The sequence below is a fragment of the Ambystoma mexicanum genome, chromosome 1p (genome assembly GCF_040938575.1).
Source record: "Ambystoma mexicanum isolate Mex_15411 chromosome 1p, UKY_AmexF1_1, whole genome shotgun sequence".
In the NCBI taxonomy this organism is placed as follows: Eukaryota; Metazoa; Chordata; class Amphibia; order Caudata; family Ambystomatidae; genus Ambystoma; species Ambystoma mexicanum.
In genome coordinates, this window is record NC_090921.1 from 584,712,835 (window position 1) to 584,730,189 (window position 17,355).

Below are 17,355 nucleotides of genomic sequence, written 5' to 3' on the forward strand. Positions count from 1 at the left end.
AATGGGAATCAAGGTAAAATCATAATGCCCAAACTCATCCCATTAGAAATGAGAAAAGTGAAACTACCTAGGTGGAGGGAAAATAAGCATAACTCACCCTAAAAGGGAAACCAATAGAGTTGAAAGAGAAAAGGAGTGGTTGCTAAACGTGAACTGCCTGAATGACAGAATAACTAATCCCAAAAGGTAAACAACTGTGAAGATGCAGATTAAGACCAGCACCTGGTGTGGTCCACCACCTGTTCTTAGAAGCAAAAGAAAGGTACAAGCCAAAGCAGTTGAGAAAGTAACTTCCAGGTGCAAATGGCTACCATAAACACTTCCAGGTGCAAATGGCTACCATAAACACAACATGTGTTATGATAGTAAGAAAACTCAGTGGTCCTCTACCATGTGAGAGAAACAGTATTGCAGGCCTCACTAGATAGTGCTTAGAACAACCCTTCTTTCCTGCGAAACTTCCAATCAGCAATCTTAGGCAAGGTCTGTGTGGCCGGTATTTTATCCGGGCCTCTACATGGCTGACGGGATCCACAGATGCCATGGATGCTACGAGGCTTCTACCTGCCTCCTTCACCGATTAGCCATTGCATTCTTCATATCGACCGGGGAGTCGGCAGGCGAACACTGGCCACCTCAAAAGGCCGAGGCTTACCTGGTCTTGCCCCTCCCCTCATCATTGCACCATCTTCCGGCTAACTGGCTGCTGCATAGCCCAAGTGCCTCCCCTCTCCAGATGTCCCTGGAGGGTTGCACAGGCTCTCGCCTGGACCCTGCGCCTTGCCTCAGCCACAGCCTCCAAATCCACCCCCGCCCCTCTGGCCCATGCTGGGAACAACTGCCAGGCTGTCCTCATTGCCTCTGGCCTGCCTGGTCCAATCGGCCAGCTCGTGTTTCTGATTTTACAACAATGTTGCAATGCTCTTGACGTCCTCATCCTAATCCATAGCATGGTTTCCAGCCTGTTAATGTAATAACCGCTCACCTATCACAGCTTCCGATTACTGTTGCAGTTGTGATGTTTCTGAATTACCTCCCGACTTGCCCAATTCACCTACTCCTACCCAGTCACTCTGCCCAAGACTCCATCCTAAACTTGTTCAACTTGTGTACTCCAACCATTTGCTTGCCTACTGCTGCCTTAAACTAACTGGACAGTCAGCCCAGCCTGTTCTGATCTCCACTTGTCCGTTTGCATGTGAAGCCTTTTTTACCTTCTTGAAAGTCATCTCAAGGTGTCCTGCAATCTCAAAATGTCAATGTTTATGAAGCAGACCATAATTTATGCTACTTTTGGCATTGGTTTCTGAATAGGTTACACAAAATCTGTCTCTTGCATTTTTTCCTACATGTGTTGAAAATCCTATCCGACTGTATTTCAATCTGTGGGCTTCACCCTAAATCAGACCATCTTGAAAAGCAAATCCTTTCACTGACCTGTTCATTTCCTGACAGTTGTCCTTGCAGTCTCTTCCCCCCCCCCCCCCACCTGCTCTCCAAACCACCTCTGCCTCCCTTCTCACCCCGTCCAACTATGATGCTCTCCCTCAGAGCCTGGAAGAAAAACAAGACTGCCCTTCGACACCTACAGCAATGCTTCCTCCCGGCCGCCCATCAACAACATCCTACTTATGGTCCCTTCTCCTGACCTATGGAGACTCCCAATAGGGTCTCTTGCCTTTCTCACCCATTACTGGTGGTACCAGCTGGGAAGGGTGCTTGGCTCACTTCATAGTCTAAGGGGCATCATTAATGACTGCCTGAATGGCACCATCATGACCTAGGGTTCTCAGCCCAAACTCCTCCTGGATAGGAGTCTCCCATAACTCCTCCCCTCCCATCTCTTTCCTCTTACCATTGTACACCTCCTCGAAAGATCTTCAAGGTGGCAGCCAGCTTCAATTTGCTACCCTCAACTCTCCGCCATCAGTCGCCTCCTTGGTTGAGAGCAAGCCCTGCCACTGCTTTTGACACTCCCGATGGCTACCAGATGCTCTTCAATCCCAGGCAAAATGGTATGGGGTGGAGTGGCCTTTTTTGCCCTCCCCGCCCCCAAATGGGTACCTGCTACATCATATCCACTAAATCCTTTTCTTCTACCCACTCGCCACCCTCTATAGGGCCAATGGACCTCTTTCTTTCCCTCTCAGAATGGGCCGCCTCTTCTCTATGGTCCACCTCCCAAGTTTCTCCGAAATTTCACATTCATCTAGACTCTTGCAGCCACTGTACCCTTCCGCAAGCTGACTCTTTCCCTCAATTCTTCCTTTGGGGCCAACAAGATGCACTCATTCCTGCAGATCTCTAACCCTCTCACTACAGCTCTCTTGTAGTCTGATCTTGCCCTCTTCCTATCTGGAGGTCTCATGCCCCCCCCCCCCCCCAGCTACACCTCAGCCCCCACTGCCAGTCTCCTCCATCATTCGACCGATGAAGATACTGTCAGAGCATTTGCTGCCACCTTCATTCCTCCTCCTACCTCTATCGACTTGCATACTGACTTTGCTCTTGCTAACCTTCATTGCGCCATCGCCAATACCCTGGACATCCTTGCCCCCGTCATGAGGATCTGCATGAAGCCTGCCTCCCAGCGCAATTCATTGTATGACTCCGTCCTGGCCAATCTGAAACAAGTGTGGAGTTGGTGAGCAAAAGTGGCAGGACTCATGCACATCATGACAAAACTGGCTTACCGTCTGCAAGGAAATCACCTGAGGGCCCATGTCATTTCTAAGCCCACATCAGTGACATAACAGATTCTAATGGTTTCCACCTTACGCCCTGAGGCTCCCTGCACCGCACTGGCCTCACCAAAACCCAGAACAGTATCTTCACCCCCTCCCATGCCCCCCTCTCGATCCCCCCCATTGCACCAGATGAGTGGTCTGCTCCAAACAGGTGCTGTCTTACTCTTGCAGAACCATCAAGGACAACATGGAGCCCCTGGCGTGGTCGATTTCTGTAATCACCCTTTTGCCTTGGGCTCTTTTCTACTAACCCTCCCGTTCAAGTACTACCTTGTGCACCCTCGTATAAAAAGGTCTGACCATTCCTGCCCAGTTAACCATCAACCCTCTCCTGGAAAAGATGGCCACCCCCCCATAACTGATCCACCACACTGCATCTGTTGGCTGTCTCCACAACCACCAGTCTGGCAGAGCATCCTGGGGCATGGAATGACCTGCTCTCAATCTTGATTCAAACTCCCCCTCCGTCTCATCCTCCCTAATAATTCCTCTGCCTTTGACAGTTACCATCTTAAGTGGTCTAATACATTTGGCATCACAGATTGGGAGCTGGTTTGGCCGACTTATCCTTCCCAGGTGCAACTGGGCCACGTCCTCTCCTACCCCTAACCCCCCTTACCTACAGTGTCCCCCAGGGCTCCATCACTGTGGCCTTTCAAACTACCTTGCCCTTTGGTTCACTTGATCTCTGCCTGAATGTCAGTAGGACAGATGGGACGCCTGCTCCCTCTTCCCCTCCCACTCTGGCCACCCTCCTTGGGTCGCTAACCCTCTGTAATCTTTGACTCCCCTAACATCACAGCCCTTGCCAATAAGGCCAACTTTCAGCTCCACTTCCTCATGCATTCTCCCTTACCTCACCTTCCTCCAAAATCTCAATGTCTCCAGATCCCTGGTCCTCTCTAGGCTGGATTACCGCAACAGCCACTTTCGCAATCTGCCAATTTCCCCTCCATCTAATTCAAAATAGGACTTCCAAGAATTATCCTTGGCCTCAATCCCAGGGACTGCATCACTCCAGCCCTCATCTCTCCGGTGGCTGCAAGGATATGCACCATCCACAAACCTTCCTGGAGCCTGTGACCCTACCACATCCAACTCTCCCTAAATACCTCCCAGCTCGAGCACTGGGCCTCTAGCTCCAACTGTCTAGTCCAGTCTGCCTCAGTACTCGCCCAACCTAGCACTGCACTTTTGGGCCCACTCCCTGACCAGATTGAGTGTCGACACCCTGCCCCCTCTCCCCAGAGGGTGTCCAGTCCACCCCCAGTACCCCCACCCCTGTGTCCACACTATTGGGCAATTCCTGGCCTCCCCATAACACTTGCCCTCCCGGGCTACAACACCAGCCCTGGGCCACTCTGCTCTAGCATCACATTTAAGTGCCCATGGTCGGATGAGCAAACCATTTACCAATTCTGTCCACTACGTTGGCTAATGGAGTATAGCTGCAACCAATGATCTATTAGAATGAAATGCAACATCTTTAAGACAACTTAGGAGGAGCCATCAGTTAAAGAAAACCCAATAGAATCCCACGCATATAGAATGTATAGGTGTTATTAACCAATAGGACAAACGAATAAACGTGTTTGAGGTCATTTGTGATATTTGATATAAGATCGTGTGTTGGTATGGTTGAGAGAAAGCTGTGTCAAATGCACTCCAGGCCGTTTATATTTGAATAAAGCTGGGTTATTTTGCACTTGGTGTTATTCATTTTGTTCACCTATTAACATCGCCACCCATTACTGAAAGTTTGAAACACTTAGCGAGAAAGGCTGGGGAAGCCTCTATAAACAAAATAGCCCGGAAAGAAGGGACGTTTAACCCTGCGTGTGAATATACAACGACAAAAACAGCAGAAGGTCCAAGAAACATTCGAGGAGAGAAATGGGAACCACGCAGACATAAGAACCTCAGAGACAGATTAGTTTGCCTGAATATGCAAACCCTTTCACGATTAGAAGAGGAACCAACCAGACTCGAGGAAAGGTCATTGCAACAAAAAGGGAGAACCAAGAACAGGTTGAGGGCGTTGCATGAGCTAATAAGGAGAGTCACGAAAGACTTGTAAATTACATATTAAACTAGAGTTTAAACACTAAAGGGAAAAAAGAATCACTGCCTCCATTGTCCAAAGTCTGACCCTTATATTTTCGGTACAACGTCGTGATGGGGTCAGATGTTTGCAAGGTGGACTGTTCTTTTTGGACATTTCAAGACAACCAAATTAGTAAAGCAGATGTGGAATACCCCATAGGGATAGTCAGGTTTACCATATCACTTAATAAAGTAATTCTAAAGATCCCCTCGAGTGTGTGCATCCTCCTGATCTGCCACAGTTGTCAGCATACATTAGCAATGAGCACAACAAATGTATGCATTCAGTTAAAGCAAAATTCACGTGACTTCCGCCAGGCACTGATCACTTGGCACATGGTAGACAAGTGCCAGGCTGAAAGCATAGAGTGAGTAAAGCTGAATTACATTTCTCTACAATTAGGATACAGCCCAGGGCTGGCATCTAGTCCATAGAAAGAAGCAAAGTGATCCATTTGTAAAATCAGAACCAGAAACAACTAGTAGGGTACACCCTGCGCAATAGCCCATAGAAGGGATGCTTACATGGTGTAGCAGGGCACTATCAGACGTGAGAGTCTCTAGCATTGAAGGTGATGCCAACAAAAACCCCGAAGAGAGGATTTGTTATTTTCTATTTACCTCACTGCCAGTCTCGTGAGGAAATGGGCAAGACTGAGGGAGTTACATGACAAACCAAAAATCCTAGTTCGTAGTAAAACCAAGACATTTCCCTGCAACAGAATAAGCAAAGCAGATTCTGGCACTTACTACAAACAAGAACATGAAGTGCATTGGGTGTTGTACACGAGAATGGCAGCTAATTGTGGGGCTGTAGAACAATTTCCACGATGGTCTACCAGTCACACCTTCCCACAACGCAACTACCAAACTGCTGAACTGCCATCTTTGGCCTCCCACACAGCCCTCAGTCCCTCACTGAGCACATGGTTCAAAACACCCATAGCACCAAATAAAAAACGTATTATTCATATAAATCTAATCTACATAGTAGGGCCAGCAATACACTACATTAACAATGAGGGAGTGGACAGGTGGTGGTACAGACCTGTGGGGTTGTAGTTTCCTTCAGCATGATCTGGCCATCTTTTTCTTCGAACTCCAGGTCGCTCTCTGTATCATTCTTGGATCGGTACTCCTCACTATCAGTCTCCGATTTACTAAGCTGAGGGATGGTTACAGGGACGGTGTAAAGAGAACATCGAGTGCATTTACACATTCGTTCAGCAAGGACGATTCACCAGTTGGCCATAGCAACTTACCAAGCAACACAATCCAACCCCCGCCCCCTAATTAATGCAGAAGCAGCCATGCTTATTGCATGTATGGAATTTATAAACTAACCTAACTGGGAAGAAATATAGTGCTGTACATAAAACACCCATGGGTTATAGGCAAGTTTGGGTTATAGGCAAGTTTGTGGTTAGCAGAGAGGGCAGGCATATTGGTCAGCTATATTAGTGCAAGTTAAGATGGTTCCATTTGAGAAAAGATAGAAGCGGAGGGAAGACATGGGTTAATATTCACCATACCCTGCTTACTTTCAAGTTGACATGGGTGCACTACCCTGCTCTTCTGACCAATTGCCACCCCCTCCAAATTCACAGTCGCTAGTATTGTTGACAAGCTTTGACGTCAAGTCCCCATGTACTTTAGATGGGAAGTCCATAATCTACTTGCAAAAGGACACTCACTATAACATTGAGCATTCACCACTGAATGGCTATAGGTAACATTTGAACCGCTTTCCATAAGACCCTCCCCGCTCCTCTAAGTGGGCTAGAAAATGAGTCCACAAATTCAGAACAGAATTCTGGCACCACTGCAAAATGTAGAGGCCCCAGACAAATGCGGATTCACTTGCATTCCGACACTGCCATCTTAGCTACCTTTGCAGGGTTCAATGAGGAAAACCCTATCGTGCCAACACAGGGTTAAGCATAACTTGTAGCTAGCCTGATCCGTAAATGAGCAGCACAAAAGTCGAACTGACCACATGCTGTAATGAAATCAATGAGCGTTTCATGTAGCCATCGTGAAGAAAAACGCAGCCGTGGTGCACTGCCCAAGCATAGTCTATGCCATTTAAAAAAAATATGTGCATCAGCGCTATAAACCCCTCCTTCCCCACCAAATGATGACCCACATGTAAATCCCACTCTTTACCTGGTAAGTAACATCTCCTTCCTCGTTTTCGTCTGGCAGGTCCTCAGCCAGTGCCTCGATCCAGGACGGCTGCTCCTCCATGTCCAGGTCGTCAGCTTTCCTCTTGCTGCCCTTACCACAGGGTTTAGTTGGAGACCGTCTCACCTCTGTCCAAAAGAAAGCATGTCTACTTCAGGCCTCGGCGAGCTTCACTGCAGCAGAGGATCTGGTACTTACAAGCTTGAAAACCTAAGTGTGTTGCCACCCCTTGCATGAGGCCCCAATAAATCAACCCCTCAAGTGCAAGGCAGACGGCTATTGTGGTTGGAGAAGCCAACAGCCATCCCATGTCACTGAACCGTTTCCACCTTGGCCTATTAGACCCAAGTAATCCTTGTGGCGCAAACCCATATGCCACCCAGCTATGTGGATTGCTTTAATGTGAACGTCAAACCCAATTCCAATACAATTGTGTAGGTATGCAGTAAAAGCTCACTTTGACCTGGTTAGATCACTTGTACGTTTACAATTACGGCTGCAATGTACTGTAACACCCTGCCCCCCCCCCACAGAGCCAAGTGGTCCAATTATAGGGCATGGAAGTGGCTTGAAAATTGACTTGAATGACAGAGCTAATCAGTAAGAACGTTTACACAACCATTTAGTGGCTAGTCCCATTGGCCTGCAAATAATTTCACCCTCTTCAAAGGACTGCTCGATAACCAGCAAAATACTTCCAATATGCAGAAAGAGGCACCTCTCCCTTTGGCAACCAAGTTTTTTATTTCTAGCGCGCCCCAGACCCGAAGGTTATCAGGGCGCGATAGTAATAGTGGTGTAGACCTTAAGGGTTTTGTTGAACAATGAGTTGAAAGCATCTAATAGGAGATCGATGTCGCAAGCAGCCGAAGTGCCATACTTAACAAGTCCCTACCCTCCACCATACACATGGCAGCATGGTCATTTTCATTTCACGGGGGTAATAGAAGAACCCAAGGACTGAACGAAGTGAGATTGTGTACCAAGGTCTCTGGGTATTTACTGACTGTAAATAGACTGCATATGAAGAGGTGTAAGCCATTAGCAGCAGGCATATTTTCTATGGTGCAAAAGTGCTCTAGGGATGTTCCACAAACTAAAAAGATGGGCACCATTAAAATGCCAAAGGAAATACTTAAGTCTCAATAGATTGCCATCTGCAGTAGTTTGCCTGGAAGTGGAGGAGTGTGCGTTATTTTGAGGTAGTGGGGACAGTGAAGCAGCAGGCCAGAGGTAGGAGATGGTGCAAGGAAGGTTGGCAGTGCATGGAAGCCGCCACCCCCAACCCCATCTCATGACTCAACTCGTAGGCACATCTAAGGCCATAGAGGTGACCCGAGCGCACACAATTTGTCATGTATCAGGAACAGCGTGCCAGATACATCAGCAAGAGGCTACTAATGTTGAGTACAAGGCACAGGCTATCACAATGCAAGGGCTGGTGACAAGGGACAAAAGGCAGACACTCGCTTCAGATAATACAAGTTCCTTGAATAAATAATGCACACGTTCCTAGCAAAGAACACACATGACTTGCTGCTTGGCTTTAGCAAAAGGCAATTATCAGGAAATTGTTGCTTCCCCCCGCCCGCAGAGAAGCCTAACCGCACGTTCTTAAACGTCATGTAACAAGGTCAAGAGATGCTTTTTACACCATTTAGATCTGATAAGCAGTAGAGGGCAGGAAACGCCAATAGGCTGTCCTCGCCAAGAAGCCGATGACAGGCTTCAGTCCTGTGCTGAAATAAAAACTACACAATGGAATATGAACAGTACATATCGAATACTGTATGTTCAAGCACAGCAAAATGTTAGAGCTTTAACGTTGCAGGTAGCGGAAATGACGCCCACATGTTAGTCTGACTATGCCCTGTCTTAGATACAAAGCGCAAGCTGATGGGGTTTCACACAGCAATCGAAGACTCAAGACCTGGGAAGAGATAGGTCATCACAGAGCCCAGAGGGGGGAGAGAGCAACAAACAGGTCGCTCCGAACAGGAAGCCGTGGTCGGGTTGTATGCAGCAAATCTTGACCCAAAGCGGAAGTCGGAGTCTGGTATGTTACACCACTCCAAACCATAGCATAGATGAATATAAATCCCAGCTCACCCAGCCAGCTAAACTAAAATGATCACTTGTCCTTTTAAATGTAAACCATGCTCTTTACCGCACATATGAAAGACTAGAAATATGTCATTTTGCAGTTGCTTTGGTCATAGTGTGTGCAATGCAAATTAAAGCTTGTAGGAGATGTATGTGATATTAAAAATATATCAAACTATTATCCTCATTGTCAATTGAATTTTTCTGAGTAATGCTTCATAATGGGGTCCGAGTCCAAAAGAAAATTTCCTGGATGTATTTTGCTAATGGTCGCAAACACGCAGGAAGGCTGTCCCAAGAGCTGGATCAACTCATGGGGTACCCATTATCAAAAAACGACTTTTATTCCATGTCCAATTCCCACAGCTCAACTGAGGTGTAGGGGGCTGGAATCACGCTTGACCACAGGCAATTAAGTCAAATTGGCTAAGCTCAAAGTAAGTTTCCTGTACTAGCTTGTACTAGGATATGTGCCCAAGATTCAAAATAGAGTTAATCACTAGAACATTCCAGACTGCCTTCACCAATACTGTAAAGTTAATGCCACCACTTTGTCCATAACCCGCAGAATATTTGATCAAGTAAGACAACCGCGGAAGAATCGATGGCTTGGATAGCTTTACTCTTGATGTGCAGCAAATGTTACAGCAACCTGCCTTGGATATCAGGGGAGTAATAAGGATAACAAGATCACTTTTAAACGCTAAACCACAAAATCCTTGCCAAGTGGCTCTGCACTCAGCCAGCCTCACCCCTCGCACACGAGACTGGCAGTCCTGAAGTAGCTAGGTAGTGGAGATTGTGACAAAGCAGAATTTGTTTCACAGACGCCACATCCAGTTCATACTACAGAGCAGAAAGCCCACCCCACCAGCAATCAGGGATTCCAAAAACGGCGATTTTCAAATTAAAAAAAGTTTACAGACTAATGAGGTGCACTTGACAGACAACCTGCCCAAGTAGTTGTTCACATCACACGAGACCATGTACTATCAAACAAAAATGCAGATCCAACAGCATCTAAGGTTTTCAAAACGTCTGCAAGAGTTCTCACCTTCAGAGGCACTACTGTCTCCCAAGCCTTTGGACAATGGGTACCCTAGGGCATTCTGCAGCCTCTGAGGAGCAACTGAGAGGAGTAATCGGGCCAACCTGCCAAGTCTCTTCTTTCCAGTTTTGACACGCCTTGCAGAAGGTGACGATGTCTGCAAGTCGACACTGCCCACATCCTCCACAGCCGCAGAGAAGCCAACCAGAGCCATCATCTCACGTAGAAACCTGAACTGAAAAGCAAGCAGAAGAACAATTCAGTGTTAAAAAATAGTGCGATGCTTGATGACTGGCCTGCTGGGCCCTATGAAGAGTGCTTCCTTCAAGAGGGCCAGCCATCAACCAAGTCCTCTGCAAACTGCAGTGGGACAGATTCATTACAGCAATTACTTTGCCTAGCTCTCCGCAGCCAAAGCATAAATCAGTTTTATTAAATAAAGCATGGCTGCAATGCATCCAATGTATTGAAACATTCAGAATGAGCAAGTAGATATGGTCCCAAAAAGATGAAACCATTTCAAAAGGGCAGAGGATATACGCTTCCAGACAAGAAACCTCACCAAGATGATCAAAACCAAACTTTGCAACAGAAATCAGAGGCCAGTGGCAGTAGTGCAGTCAACTGAGGACCCAGATAAACGCCTGGGACACAATTCTGCGAGCCCACCACAAGTCCTTTGCCATAGCAGTCAACGATTTCCGTTATGGATATTCACGTTTGTTACACTTTGTATTGTTTATGCAATTAATACTAAATAGTTGCTAATTTTACACGTTCGCTTTGGAAATCATCAAGGATTGCAAAATGTTATTGCACGTCTGCTTAATAAAATGCAGCACTCCTGCAATTCACAAGCGTGCAGAACAAAATCCCCTTCATTTTACTCCTAAATTGCAGGGGGACATTAGCAACATGTTTCTGCTTAGTAAATGAAGTACACAACTCCATTGGTTGCATTTTGGGGTAGAGTTTACAAAAAAACTAATCGTACGATTCAGTCAAAATGCTAGCATGACTGCGAAAATGTGTTGGGTGGATGGGAGCGCTGTGTTGCAAGCTTTACAAGTAGCCACAAAAAAAAAAACAAAAAAAATTCAAAAAAATAAACGTAAGGACTACAAGAGACTATGCAACGAGGAAACAGTGGTAGATGGCAAGGCAGTAGGAGCGGTAACAATTTTAAAACTAAGCTAAAGAGCCCAAATCCTGAGATTAAAGGCATGAAGCACTGCAGTTTGAGTGCCATAGTAGGCCTTCCCGGTTGGTTTCCTTGTACACGGATTACTGCGTCCCCCACGATTTTGTATTGCAAATGAATCCACAACTGAAGTGCCTCCAATACAGAGCAGCTCCTGCATAATGAGCAGGCATTATCCCCACCAACGGTGGGCAATGTCCCGTTATTTTACCAGGTAAACAGTGGGCATTTTGTTTTGCTACATGGCTTTCGAAATGTGTGCCACTTGGACCAAATAACTGCACTGTAATTAGCAGATCCATGAATGATAGCAATACAATTTGGGATACAACATTGTTCAATCCACCACTCATTACTTCCAGACTACTGGCTTACTACTCAGTTTTAGTATAAGCTTGCTTCATACACCAGAACAGTTCAAGTCAAGTATCACCGAGTGCCATAATGATGGCACACAGGCGGACATAATATCTCCACTCTAATGGCCATCCTGGGGGCTCAGCTTGTGCAGACCTCATACTTCAGCAGTCGGGAATTATGACCCTCCGACAACTTGGGTATTTTTGAACATATCATGACCATCACAAACCCATAACATAATGTAAACTATGCAACTACTGCGTTGAAGTAGTATATTCAAGGCTCCTTACCATTTTTAAACAAGCAGCCTGCTTTCCTTTTGAGATCAAATGTTATAATGGCAAAACGCATCTTTAAACGCATCAGCCATTAAACACCCAGCTGTTCAATATCCCTGTGTCTGACCTGGAGTCCATATGGTTTGCCTTCATCCTCTTGCCACTCGTCTCTCCCAGTTTGCGTTTTGGCACTAGAGGGATGTGCACCGTATGAAAGAGCATATTTCCCTCCCATCTCCGACACTTAGCTGCAGACGAGCAGAAGTGCTCCAGCTACATCAGTCTACCCGCATTGTACATGATCCCACAGCAGACCGTCACTGGAACACTATCGTAAAAGGGGCCATCAGATTGAGGGCTGGGCCGGGGCCGACTGCCGCGACGTTCCAGCTCACTTTATGGTACAGACAGTAATCAGGGTTTGTATCTCGCGTGAGCCAGTGGCCTTGCGAGGTAATGCAAGTATCTGTTATTGTGTTTTGTATGTGTGTATATGTATGGGTGGTGAGTGCGTCTGTATGGATGAATGTTTCGAGTACTTGTATGGAGAATGCAGTCTGAATGTGAGGAGTGTATGGGTAAGTGACAGATGTATCAATGTAAAAGTGTTGTTGGTGCCAATGTATAGAATATAGCGTGAGTGACCATGAGAGGTAGTCTATGGGTGAAAGAATAGGTAGGAATGGTAGGAATGAGTGTAGAGTGAATGTGAAAGTGCCTGGGTATGAATCCGGGTCAGAGAAGAAGCTGAGCTGCATGGAGAAGACTTAAATCACTGACCTTTACACAGAGCTCAAGTTATAGAGGTCAGTCATTGCAGGGAAAATCAAGCCAGCCGATATGGCAAGTGGAAAAGGAAAAAAGTATCAGAACAAACTGTAAGACACTTTTACAGAAAACAAGGGAAGGTATATGCAAGAACAGCCACAGTGGAGACGCAACAATGGTGCAGCAAAAAGGGTACAGGGTAAGCTGCCCATGGCAGGGCACAGAACCTAGATATGGTCCATGGCAACAGAAGCAAATTGATGTGGGGTCTTAGTAGATGAAGCACACGAGTGCAAAGAGGGAGAAATATTTGGTGCTCAAGGAGGAAAGGGAGAAGGGGGGGGGGGGGGAGTTATATCGACAATGTACATAAGAGAAATGGAAAAAAGGGAAGTAGGATGAACGTAACTAGTAGGAGCAGCCCAGGGTAGTTCTAAAGTATGGTGGAGACAAAAGCAGAATTTATAGTTTTTTCACCAACAGGGCAAAGAACGAACTGTGGGGGGGCGGGGAGAACAGGGAAGGCACAAAAGTGATGGCAATGTGGACTGCTACTAGCTTGAAAAAGAAATGGATTGAGGACAACCCGAGTAAATCTAGTGGAAGAGAATAAAGCGATAGAATAAGCTGGCTAGGTTTGGTCCTGGAGTCATTATGGGACCGAAACCTTTATGCTTCCAGGTGGTAGCCTCCAAGGAAGACCTGATTAAGACTTGCTTTCCACGTAAGCGAGAGTTGGATGTCGGACGTGAACAAAAAATGAGTGCCAGCACCTTTAAGGGATGCTGCAAGCCTGTCTGAAAGCAAAAGGCAGACAAGGCGCAGCAGTCAGTTATTAGGCAGGGAAACCACACCACTATACTCGTGTTAACGCCATTTTGTGACAGTTACAAAGGGCCAGAATGTGGCTGAAGCATGAAGCACCAGTTATAATGCTGGGATATAGGAGTCGGAAACTTGACCCATACGTGAAAAGCACCCGCAACTAAAGTTTCTGGCGTTGCCCCTATCCTCGCAGCAATAGTAATGGTTGGGGGCGTGGCAAACATTCAGCAATCAATGTGCTGCTGTAATGCAGGTTTAACCACAGGTCAATGATCACAGATGTATAAAGCAAAGAACAAAACGTACAATGCTAATGCTGGTTATGAGCAAGAGGAATTAGTTGCTGGCTTGTGCGGATTACACCATTCCCACCCTACAGGTCACCAGTAAATTCACTTAAAATCCATGATGGGCACATACAAGGCTTCCATCAAAGACTCAAGCAATGGTATGATCTGGGTTTGAAGAGCATACTGGCTAGAAGAAAATGGTAAATGTATCCTAGGGCCACAAGAGTCGCACATTAATAGCAAAATCATGGAGCAAGAATTGGTACCCAGTGAAGTGGTTAGTATTAAGTGTCCACCTTTTTGCACAGTTTTGTAAAAGCTCCTGTAAAGCCTACAGCAAGCATGCTTTCCAAGTTGGCGTTTGTCACCTTTTTGGAGTTAGCAGTCATGAAGCATGAAGGGACAGCAGAGGGTGGAAGACCACCTTGCCAAGGCTGATAGTGGGAAATGTGAGATTAGGGACCCAGGAAACTGGGTGTCCTGTGACGGCAGTCAAGGACTGATACAAGTGAGATCTTAATGTGTAGGAGGCCAGCCAGCTCATGAAGTACACCAGAGGAATAGTTAGGTGGCTAGTGCTATGCTTATAAAAGTCATATTTGGTTCTATGAAAAGGTCGCAATTTGTCTCCCCCTACATCTTTAACCCCACATACTGTATGCATTTTGCTGCAAAAACAAAACTTGGACCCTGGCTCCACCATTGCAAGGTATCACACTGCCCGCGGTCAAGTAACCTATACATCTCCTTTGATCATCTAGTCACCCACAGAGGATAATTCACACATCTCACCACTACCTCCCAGAGACATTTAGGGTTCCTTTTCACAGCTGTCAAAGAGCAAATGAGGTGCCCGGTCACCTGAGTGGGGATGCATCAGTGGTATGAGTCACTACTGCACCAAGAAGCATCATCCACGCAACAGTAAGCTTGAAAAAAAACTTCTGAATTATTTTTGGTTGCATATGAGGAACGTACATTCAACACAAAGGTATAAAGTCAGAAATCTACTACAGTCTGGCCTCCAGGGACAGCATGCCACCGATTACAGCCTGGAACCAGGGGATTGGTCACTGGAGAAATCCTTCATCCTACCTTTCGAGAGGCTACTTTTGTATCAGCCGCAGATTCCTCTTAATCCCACAATGCAAAACAAAAACCGGAGTAGACTGGGGTCCCCTGTCATTTATGCAATTACATAGCACACAGACCCCCTTTGTACTCCCTACAGACCCCTTTATACTCCCTTAAAAGTGGTGGGGGGATACCAGGAAAAAAAAGATTTGCGAGTTATGGCACTAGCACGGCAAAAGAAGCTACAAACCTGAAGGGATTTTAGATGAAGTTGTGCTTAAAAAAGGAAAAATACTCAATTTTAATGGATCCCTTTCTGTGTTATGTGCACCATCATTAAATGTCGCCTTTTATTTACGACCCAAACGTAAAAAAGGTAGGTATGGCAATCCTAATGTGAATCAGGATTTAACTAACGTACATGCTAGACCAAAACACCCTTTAGTGAAATGCCCGTACATTCGAGTGTACCTGAAACAGGGTTTAGTAAAGGAATATTAACACGCTGTCTAACACTGCTCTCCCGCCACATTCGTTTAAAGACGTCTCATACACTTAGGCCATTTATTCAATAACCACTGCAGAGCTAAGCATCAGGGTAAACAAGGGTTCGACATCAGCACCTCACAGGTAAATGTACGACGACATCACGCTAAGAGACGACCAAGTCGGGGCATAAGGGCACAAACAACTAGTTTGACGGGAAAATAATCCGCACCAACTATGAACGAATCAAAGCCTTCTCACTGCCTGGTACCAAGAGGTGGGTGAGGTGCCCGGAGAGAGTTCGGCTCTCTACAAGCGGCAGAGATGCTCCACACACATGCCATGTAATATAATGGCTACCGACAAAGATTCCAAGAAAGAACACTGGCTACTTACCACGTACTTCAAGGGCCCAAAGGTAACCACCCGATAGAAAAGTGACCTGACAGGGGCTCCTTTCCTGCCGCCTGTAGTCACCACCAGCCCGGGTTTCTTAAAAAGGAAAGATAAACACAAAATTACTCATAGCTTCGGTACACCCCACCCATGCTGAGAGATAGCCAGTACGGACCCCTTCAGTCCAGCAAGACCCCGCCCTCGCTTCGCTTTCGGTTCCCCCTCCGTGCACGCGCTGCGGTACCTCAATGGATTCTTCAGTTTTCCCGCTCTTCTCCTGCTCTGTATCGGGGGCAGCCTTGCTCTCGGGGCCTGGTTCCATGGTGAGAAGCATGCGACAGAACAACGCTCCAAGCCTCTCTGCACCAGACCTCAATCTGGCCCCGCTATGTCCGCTTAATTGGTCTGAAGGCCTGTGGCCGTTTTGAAAACGAGGCTACGGAACTTTGAAACGTCCACTCCCCTCTTTTTACGTCGCTAGGACGTGTCGCGCTGTTGCTTAGCAACTATCGGAAGGGCACGCCCCGGGTAAGTTCTCATCTTTATATATTTGTAGAACGACCTGATAGAGCGATGTTTACTGCAAGGCAGCCTCATTGGCGTTACACTGGCATATTTATTGAGAGCTTCACATGTCATGCTATGTCCGGTGTGATAAGTTTCTCCAGTCCTGGTTCTCCATTGAATTTTGCAGGGTGTTTGGCTTCCCTTATGATAAAATCAAAACAATAACTACCACAATGGATGGTAACACGGGGGATTGGATATAGCCATGGGTTATCTCACAGGTCTGCCAACGTGTAGAGTTTAAGTAAACCAAATTGTATTCATTAGTACATGTGTAACCGTTAGAGCTGTAGCTGACTGCGTGCATCTGGGGGCTCCTTATTCCATTGCTGGGCTATAATGTAATTTTTTTTTTTTTTAATTTTATACTTTAACCCAAGGGTTTGTAAAAGTTTTTTGCGTTTCATTCCTTTTCGTTTGAATATTGTTTGCCTATGTTCATTTTTCTATAGTTGACAGAATTGTGTCCAAGATTTTTGCTGTGGCGGTTATAATTTAACTTTTGGTTTTTATGACGTCCATTTTATTCAATTAGAACACCAAGGACTACATCCACCAGAATGCAATTGATGGGGAGCTGAATGTCCTGAGTGGTTATGTGGTGCTCCATACCTCATGGCATAATCTGGTAGAGTGTTGCAGTGGCAGCACAACATTGAGCAGGTCATGCTCATTTCCCCCTCCAGTCCCTCTCCCCCCCCCCCAAATGTTGGGCTATCTTGAATCTTTGCTGGACAGAATATGACACAGACATTAAACAGCGGCTTGGCTCCGCTGTTAACAAAGGCCTGGAATGAAAGCATTTTGGGGCAAGCACCTGCATTTTTAGATAATTGAAATTCAGATTTTCAACACATACGTTACAGAAAGTCAGAATTCAGATTTTGAATACATAGGTTACAGAAAAGCAGAATTCTATTAAAGA

General features: G+C 46.2%; 1 protein-coding gene across 1 annotated transcript in view; it reads right to left on the minus strand.

Moving 5' to 3' along the window:
* The window catches only part of LOC138529960 (uncharacterized), a 37,599-nt gene extending 21,293 nt beyond the window's left edge, over positions 1-16,306 (minus strand). The window contains exons 1-5 of the mRNA XM_069640911.1: positions 16,108-16,306; positions 15,864-15,959; positions 10,192-10,420; positions 7,017-7,162; positions 5,899-6,015 (exon numbers count right to left, since the gene is read on the minus strand). Coding sequence (XP_069497012.1) covers positions 5,899-6,015; positions 7,017-7,162; positions 10,192-10,420; positions 15,864-15,959; positions 16,108-16,197 — 678 coding nt within the window. The 5' untranslated portion in view covers positions 16,198-16,306. The remainder of the gene's footprint in view (positions 1-5,898; positions 6,016-7,016; positions 7,163-10,191; positions 10,421-15,863; positions 15,960-16,107) is intronic.
* Positions 16,307-17,355: the final 1,049 nt, after the last annotated feature.